The sequence below is a fragment of the Echeneis naucrates genome, chromosome 17 (assembly GCF_900963305.1).
Source record: "Echeneis naucrates chromosome 17, fEcheNa1.1, whole genome shotgun sequence".
Lineage (NCBI taxonomy): Eukaryota > Metazoa > Chordata > Actinopteri > Carangiformes > Echeneidae > Echeneis > Echeneis naucrates.
The window spans coordinates 4,325,627-4,334,489 of NC_042527.1; the positions used below are offsets into that span (position 1 = coordinate 4,325,627).

Below are 8,863 nucleotides of genomic sequence, written 5' to 3' on the forward strand. Positions count from 1 at the left end.
AGAAAGGGGAGAGGCAGGAGGTTTCACCAGCGCAGCCCCAACCCAACAAGCATCTGGTAAGGACTCTGTCTGCTTTATTGCCAACCGCCAGGCCACAAAACTTCTGTGTGCCTCGTACTTAAAAGCTAAGGTCACATTTTCTTGTTATACCCCTCTAGCCGGAGGCAGGGGATAAGGAAGTCAGTGTTGCTATTATACCGGACTGTCAATGACCAGCAGGTGACTGCACTCTTCAACATGCAGAGTTTCATGTCTGGTTTAGCAGAGTCTGATCCAAAATATGCAGTCTGGATTACAGCTGACATGATGAGCTGAAAGCGATCCAAAACTGCCCTTAACCTACCAGCTGGTACAGACAGTTTATACCCCACTTTGAGTCAACTGCAGCCCCACTTGTAGCACTAACCAGCAGGGACCAGAAAATCTGGCCGGATGAGTGCAAAACAGCCTTTTGCACACTGAAAGCATGGAGAGTCCAAGACAAGAGTCCTGACTTCAGGAGAAGCGATCTAGTCCAGATGGATGCATCTACAGCCACCCTTGGAGCAGTCTTAGTCCAAGGAGGCCCTTGAAAAGAACATCCAATTATGTACCTGAGCTGTGAACCGCAGCCATGAGAGACCAAGTGTCTGGGCACTGTACAATCTGTGCTACTACTTTCTGAGAGATGAATTTATTCTAGAAACTGATCATCAAGCTCTCGCCTTGATCAGCTTCTTGAAATATCACAGCAGCCTCACTAGATGGTGATAATCACTCCAGCCTATCAGGTTCACCATCTGACACCAATTGGGCAAGCCAAATGTGGTAGCAGATTTGCTTTCAGGCTTGCTGCACATTGTCAACCTTCAGAGGAGGGGATGATGTGATCGTGTGGCTCCGTCATTACCTGTGAGCGGGAGAGAATTAATGAAGAACTGAAGTTTTTGTTTTCCACTCTTTTTCATCATCTTCTTTTCTACTTTTTGTCTTGCGTATATGTAAATACTTGCGAGACACCTGTTTTATGTTTTTTTTTTTTTTTTTTTCATATTTCTTACAGGAGACCCTGCAGTAACTTGTAACAAATGTCAAATTTGTAGGGGTGATTATTATAAAAATCTGCCATTACCATTAGTTATTTATATATATATATATGGTTACATTACATCTAAAAGTAAACCGAACATTAGGTTAGGGGCATGAACAACGCTGCAGCATTAGGTAATGGTGTGGACACAGTTTTGCAAAGTAGTGGTACACACATGGTGAGGTAATGCAAGAAACTTATTGCTACTTGTTATATTACTGTTGCTAAAGTTTTGGTCCAAGCCAAAATGAAATTCAAGCCACCGTGAAATGTTTCAGTTCTCCCAAGAATCTTTCTGCCACTCGTCCAAATTACTCCTAAGGTTAGTCTGGCCTGAAGCTTTTTTTGGGCAGGGGGAGAGGGGGACACAAAAATACCATGTATGAACTGATGATGTCTTGGTGGGGTTCCTGTCCTGTGCTTTTTAAGAAAATCCTCAGAGACTAGGTGTTACCGAGATGCATGTCAAGACGCAGCTGTATTCGTCACAGTAACAAGAGCCCCACCCTATGGGATGGATGAATATTGCACCAGATTGTGTTAATGTGTTATCTTGTTTCTAGGCTCACCTCATATCATCACAGGAGAGCATATATCTGCTACAATATGCTGCTGTTGCTGCTCATTGAGTTCAACATTGTTTCTGATGAATAAAATGTTTTTTTCCTCTAATTGTTGGACTTAAAACACACAGCCAGAACGTAAAACACAGATTGGAAGATAAATACATTAAAATGTCTAACTTCACCTTCTTAACAATGTTGATGGCAGTCAAAATAAATAATAATAAAAAAATAAATAAACTCTGTAACGTCATCCCGGGGGGAGGAGTTGAAATGAATAATAGACTGGATGCGAAGGGTAATGAGAAAGATAGTGGCGGCTTTCTGTCTGACTGTCTCAATGTGGATGTCATGAAGCATCCTGGATTTTAGTCATGTTTTATTTTGTTTCCCTTATTCAGTTTGTTATTTCCTGTTTTATTTTGGTGTTTAACTCTCCTCTCGTTTCAGATCCACTTCCTGTCCTTATGTGTTGCCCTGCCCTGTCATCCCCTGATTTCCCCCACCTGTGCCTCATTACCCATACTCCCCTTATGTATTTAGTGTCTGTGATTCCTACCCTCTCAGCCAATTCGTCTTTGTATTTTTCTTGCAAGCATTCCAGAGTTTTTTTTCCTTGTGCTCCCTCTCTAGTGTTTACCGACCCCAGACTTACCTTTTGACTTTGCCCCTGCTGTACTCCTTTTGCACCTTTGCCTTCGCTGACTGCCTTCCCGTGTACCGAACCTGTTTATTAAACCTAATTTTTGGAAACCCCTCTGTTGGAGTTGCGCTCTTGGGTCCACCCTGATTTCCTATCTCCCGTGACAGTAGAGGTATGAAAGTGAAGACTGTATGGTGCCTGTTATTTTATTTGCATGCTTTATGGCCCGTGTCAACTTGAATTTGTCTTTAGTAGAACAGAAGCTGTACCAGGATGCAATGTTGTAGGTGAGAACTGACTCAATTGTGATGTGTAAACAACTGTTAAAATGTCTTTGCTGAGATTAAAACTCCTCAGTTTTCTCAGCAGAAAAAGGTTTTTATAGTTGGATGGACATGAGATGATATAGGTGGATGCATGGACAGAGAAGGGCAATGTTCTGTCCACCTCAAAGCTCAGGTACCTAAAGGCCTCCACCTGCTCTACCTTCTGCCCTTTGACCTCCAGTTGTTCTAGTAGTGTGTGAGCCGCATCATCCGATTTTCATTTTCCTGCAGCAGCTCTTTAGTCTTAGAAATGTTTAGCTGTAGGGAGGTTTCCGTAATTAAAGAGTGGAAAGTGAGTCCACCTGCTGGTGATATGCAACCACGCTGTTAGTCTGTTAGGTGAGCCACCTGTGCACTGATGTATTGGATCAGAGTACAAATGTCACAAAATAAAGTTGTTGACCTCCATGTTTATTCTAAAAAAGGGCTGCTGATAACAATGAATTTCATTGTTGATAACTTGTTTTCACAATTCTATTTAAATTAAATAATGCTTTTGTTCCATGACAAATTGGAAAATTTCAAAAATGATCTTGTTATAAAAATTTCTCAATAATGAAAGTAGAATTTCCTTTGTTCGTCCCTCAAGGGGTGCGGATACTACAGATGGTACAAAAGATATTCCATTTATAGTAAGACAAAGAAAAAAAGCTGTAAGACCACGTTTCCTTTTAAGAAACTAGAAGCATTAAGTGTTTAATATTTAAGTATTTGATTGCTCTTTGATACCAACGAATGATTCATATATGACGTGGATAATAATCTGCAGACTGAGCCGCCAATAAATGAAAGCAAGTTTGACCATAGAAGTGCAATACACATGATTTCCACCCATTAGGTCATCCTACAAGCTGCTGATTTGTATTTATTTTATTTAAAAAAAATATATATTGATCAATTCTATTTATTTATTTTTGTTTTTGCTTTGCGGGGCGGCGGTCTTTTTGTTTGTTTGTTGTCTAAAACTACATCCCAAAGAACCAACACAAATCCGGGTTGGATGAGTGTATAATTGTTATTTTCGAGGCGACCCTGAAGGGCTCGCCGGGCTTGGTGCGGCCCGGAGCGCTCTCCTCTCATCCTTTTGTGCCTGCCGCCCAATCGACGCTCAGATGCGGGTAGTCGGCAGCTCATTGGCTGCGAAGGAGGAAGATGCGGCGGCCATGGATAGCAGGTCGGGGACTCGGACCGTCCTGTGCAATCTGACTGATATTGCTGGAATGTGTTCAATCGTGGCGTTTTGCTGTGCGGCTTGAGGCGTTTCGGAAATCCGTTCGTGTGATCTGTTTGTTTTTCCGCGTGTTTGTGTTTTGTGGAATCTGCTGCAGGGATGTCGGGCCCGTCGCTTTGCCTTGCAGGTGAAGTCACTCCCTAGTAATGTAGCTTGGGGTTATATCACTGATAGACCAATCACTGAAGGTAAGGAACAGCCTGATATGGCACACAATAATCACTAAGAAATCACCCAGTCAGCCTGATATGAATTGTGGCCCCTGCTTAACATGGTTTTTGACTTGTGGGCCTCACTATGAACGGGCTGCCTGGATTAGCTTTACATACTTCCTATTAAAAAGATGTGATGCCCTTTGAGTAACACACATCATGACAAACATATGGATGTATAATGTCATAGGACTTTAACGGAGGATGGTGTCTTTTACGTGGATGTATCCAGTTTCAGGAGTGTACTTACAAACTGTGAGCTGAATCTCTGGGGGTGTGTGTTATTGAAGCTGCTCCTCCACTCTTGTAGGTGTTGCTGTGTGAACGATGCACAAACGATGTCTGATGTTGAGGCCACGTATGCGGACTTCATTGCGTCTGGCAGGACGGGAAGGAGGAACGCCCTGCACGACATCCTGCAGAGTCCCACCGACCCCGAGGGACGAGAGCTGCCCCTCACCCTGTCCCTGTCCCAGCTGCACATCAACACAGGAGGGGGAGGTAGACTACTGGACTAATGTATATTCATGCAGGGAAGTTCGAATGCATTACACTAGTGTTCTTTCTGTACATTGCATGTAGACGGAAGTCCAACACACTGAGCACTACTGTATGCAGTGTAGTGCGTACTTTTAAGTATCTGATCTGAATGTAGGTTCATTGACTCATCCTGAGGTTCTCCAAAGAAACGTTTTGTCGTTTTGTCTTCTTAATGTTAAACATACCTCAACTTGGCCCAAACTCTTGAGGTTCATTAAAGCTGATCAGGTTCTCATGCGTCCTCCTAAAGCATCAAAATTTGGCAACAAGTGGCAATGTGTTTGCTGATCAAAGATCGTATTGAACTTAGGCGGTTAGCCCATAAAAGTTTCACAGCCCTGCTGTGTCATCAGCATGCACTTCCCAAGAATAATGCAGACATTCCTCCTTCCTTTCAATGCAACACATCTCAGCTCGTAAAAAAGCTCATGTTGAGAGACAAATGTGCGCTTGCCTTTTTATCTGAAACCCTCTTAAGTGCATGCTCTGAGTTCAATATCCATCATGTTGTTAACTAGTACTAAACTCAGAACTGAGGAAGTTTCTTTATTGATACAGTCAGAGGCCATAGGTGTAGGTTATTGCGCATAGTGTGCAGGCAGGTACTGCTTTACAATCACAGTACACAGTGTATTGGACTTCTTATTAGAACGCATTCTTGAAGAAAAAAGACTTGACTCTCATCTGCCTTTCTGCAACAGTATTTGAAAAATCAAACACTGTTTTTCAGACTTACTACCTTACTAAGTCTGACACTGATTCATGGGCCACATCCTTTTGGAGGATGTCACGATCGGATCAACTCAATGCCCCCATTTCAAAGGCTCATTCACACGTGACAAATGTGTCCTCCTTTTCCTGGCAAATGAAACACCCAATGGGTGGATCCTTCACTGCCCAGTGTATCCCATGATTCATTGCGTGGCACTAATGAAAATAATACGGAAGCAAAAACACCTGGGTTTAAGCTAAGAGTGCAAATATTAAAACCTATATTATTAAATATTAGGGTTAGCTAAGGTCTTAAAAAAATAAATAATTGAAAAACATTGAAAAAAATCTAATGTGTTTGCAAGATTGCTAGGAAATAATAGCTGTGTTTTGCTACATATGGTGAAGAGCAGGAACATCTGATGATGCAAAGCAAAAATCCTTTTTAGATCATACAGCTTCCTCACTTTGGCTTGTAATTCATGGTCTGTAACCACCATGAATCAGTGCGGATCAGATTTGTTTACGCAGCACATCCCACAGATGCTGGATTGAATTAACTTCTGGGAAACTTAGTCCCAAGTCACCACCTTGAACCGGTTGTTTTGGTCAAACCATTTATGAAATGCTGTCGTGGTGTGCCAGGAAGCATTGTCCTGCTGAAAGAGGTCAATGCTATTTGGTGGTGGACAGAGATCAGCATGGACACCACTTTCACAACAGCAAACAATAAGCAATGACCCTGTGGTTCGGTGTCTTTCCTTACTTGGACCCCTTTTGGTAGGTCCTGACCACTGCTGACCAGGATCAACCCAAGGAGTTGCAGTGTTGAGGAAGTTCCAACTCAGTCATCTACACATCCCAGTTTGGTCCTTGTCAGAGACTCTCACATCATCGCACTTGATTAACTTCCAGAACAAAATTTTCACCTGCTTCTTTTTGTATCCCATCTACTGAAAGTTGCTGTGGTAACCACATAATTAATGCCGTTCACTTCACTTGTCAGTTGGCATAATGTTATAACTTAGTGGTGTACAATTTAATCCAACTGTGTGAGCTCTAGTTGAGTTAATCAATGACTTTCATATCAGGATCGAAAATGTATGAGGTCCTTTTGATGCTGGTCCATAACTTAAAACTTTGCTCCCTTTCCTGATTTTCTTGCAGAAGGAGACGACACAGAGGACAGCCAGAGCTCCTCCTCCTCAGCACAGAGGGAGGCTGAGCAAAGGAACAGCTAACCTTCATCCATGGAGTGTGTGTTATGTGTGATGAAACTGTTTGTCTGCAGTGGGTTGGTAGCTGAAGGATAGCACCACTGCTGAGGTGCGTAAATGCAGGGCGTTGACATCTAAATTCCACCTTAGGGGCGCTGTGCTTTGATGGATTCATCTGGCACTCCCGTGTCCCTGTGGCTCTGCTGTGCAATAGAATGACGGACTGATTGCAGGGTGTTTTTTTTTTTTGTTTTGTTTTTTTTTTTGTTTTTTTTTTAGAGCTGGCGTGAGCAGAAAGACAAATTTGTAGCTCTTGTTAGTTGATTTTACTTTCAGTCTTAGTTACAAAATACACACATTGGGTGACTGGAGGCTAAAGAGAGATCCTATGTGAGTTTTGTAGTAGTGTCAATTCGTGAGATCATTGACGTGTGCTGATGTAATGGGTCACTGTGGGAGTAGCATGTTTGTAGAGGTTGTGACGCTGATACAGATTATATCGCCAGTTAATGCCTTGTGCTTCTATTAAAGTGATGATAATAATTGAAAACTGAACCGAAGTTGTTAGCTGGAAAACATAATCAACAAAAACACTAAGGTGTGGTTCACTGACAGCTGTACTGTGTGGTGATTTTGTTGAAGTGTGTAATGAGCAAAAATCCAGATATGTACTGTATGTGAAACTGGCTGTAAGACTGTGAGACTGTAAGAAATAGCAGATTGTAGCACTGTGGAGACGTGACACCAATAATATGTGTACACTTAGTGAGGATGATGTATTTAGTGGGTCTGTGGTTGGGGAAAAAAAGAAATGATGGTGTACAACTGTATCTTCTAAAATGTAACTTTTTTTTAACTTTTCTAATGTTGCCATTATAATCAAAACCCTAAAGCTGAGAATCAGATGAGAAGATTGATACCACTCCTCCATCACACAAATATCACCATTAATTTCACATTACATCAGCCTCATATACTCATAACAGAGAAATGTGCTGCGTGTAGTACGATGAACAGAAGAATTGTTTCTAGAAACACCAAAATGATGAACCTGTGATCATCTTCCTGATGTGCGATGTCTGCAAAAGAGATAACAGAGTAACTTTGAACAGAGAGCACATCCCACAAGGTTTCCTCCAAACAGTACTGTGTTGTCGAATTAATGAGTATTCTCCGACTGTAGAGAATTACATATTTCTCAAGTGTGTTAAAGCTCTCAGGGCCCATGTCACTTAGCAGTTAGTCAGCTAAACTATTATTGCTTGCCAGGTAACCAGTGGAGTGTCAAGGTTACCAGTTGTTGGTGTCACTTTTTTTTTCTTTTTTTTTTTTTGCATTTTAATGTTGTTGAGCAGCATTATTAACCCTCAGCTAGCTAACACTCCTTGCGATGTATGAGGTACTTTATTCTCCTGACGATAGACCCCAGCTTTAGTTTTTCATTGATTTAACTTGACTGACTACCTAAACTAGTTGTGACAGTGCTATTGATCTTCTCATGTATCTCTCAGTAAAGTGCATTTTCCCAAAAATATCAATCTTTTCCTTAAATGTAAATATGCAAAACTCAGTGGAGCTTCCAGTAAGTGTAACAATGTTTGTGTCAGGGTTTACGTCTCTGACACTGAGGAGGAACTACATTCCTGCTACTTTGTGTAATAGTAGAAACATCCCGTAATCAGCCTCCATAAAGACTGTCATGCATGCATTTTTGAAACTGCATTTTGTCATTATTCTCCCCAGTTTTACAGAGCATAACCTCACTGTAAGACTACAGCTTGACAGTGGCTCTTTCTGATTCAGACTGATAATAAATAGAGCTCTTTTTTATGATACTCATACAGTTTTCAAACTGTAAACTGCCATGTGACTGTAGTGACTCATTTTTGCTTTAACTACACTGTGGAAACCAAGCGGCTCATGATTCAGCATGTAGACATATGGAAGGTGCATGATTCTGCTTAACGTGTAGGTGTTTGACTGTCTATAACCAAATTTTCTACTTCTTGTGTCAAACAAAGTAAAATAAATGAGGAATGACAATAATGCCAATTTTTCTTGTGTTGTTGTCCTTCAACAAATTGTCCAGCAGGTGACACTGTAGGTAAAGGTATCTGACTTGACAATACACTTAAAATGTTGTAAACTTTAACTGTAAATATACTAATGCTCCTGAAGCAACTATTAAAAGGTTTATGAGATCCATTATTTTACAAAAAAGTTATATGTAGGCTATAATGTATGTTTGCATATATTGAAAAGATTATGTTGGGCTTTTATAACAAATTGTAAATACTTTTCTCAACTTCAATATAGACAGATTTTTTTTTCATATAAAACAAATATAAAGT

At 41.0% G+C, this 8,863-nt stretch overlaps 1 protein-coding gene across 1 annotated transcript; it reads left to right on the forward strand.

The window, feature by feature from the left end:
• The first annotated feature begins 4,382 nt into the window (after window positions 1-4,382).
• Window positions 4,383-6,536, forward strand: LOC115058306 (cAMP-dependent protein kinase inhibitor alpha-like). Its single transcript, XM_029525639.1, has 2 exons — window positions 4,383-4,545; window positions 6,463-6,536. The coding sequence occupies exons 1-2, from the start codon at window positions 4,383-4,385 to the stop codon at window positions 6,534-6,536; spliced, it is 237 nt and encodes a 78-aa protein (XP_029381499.1).
• Window positions 6,537-8,863: the final 2,327 nt, after the last annotated feature.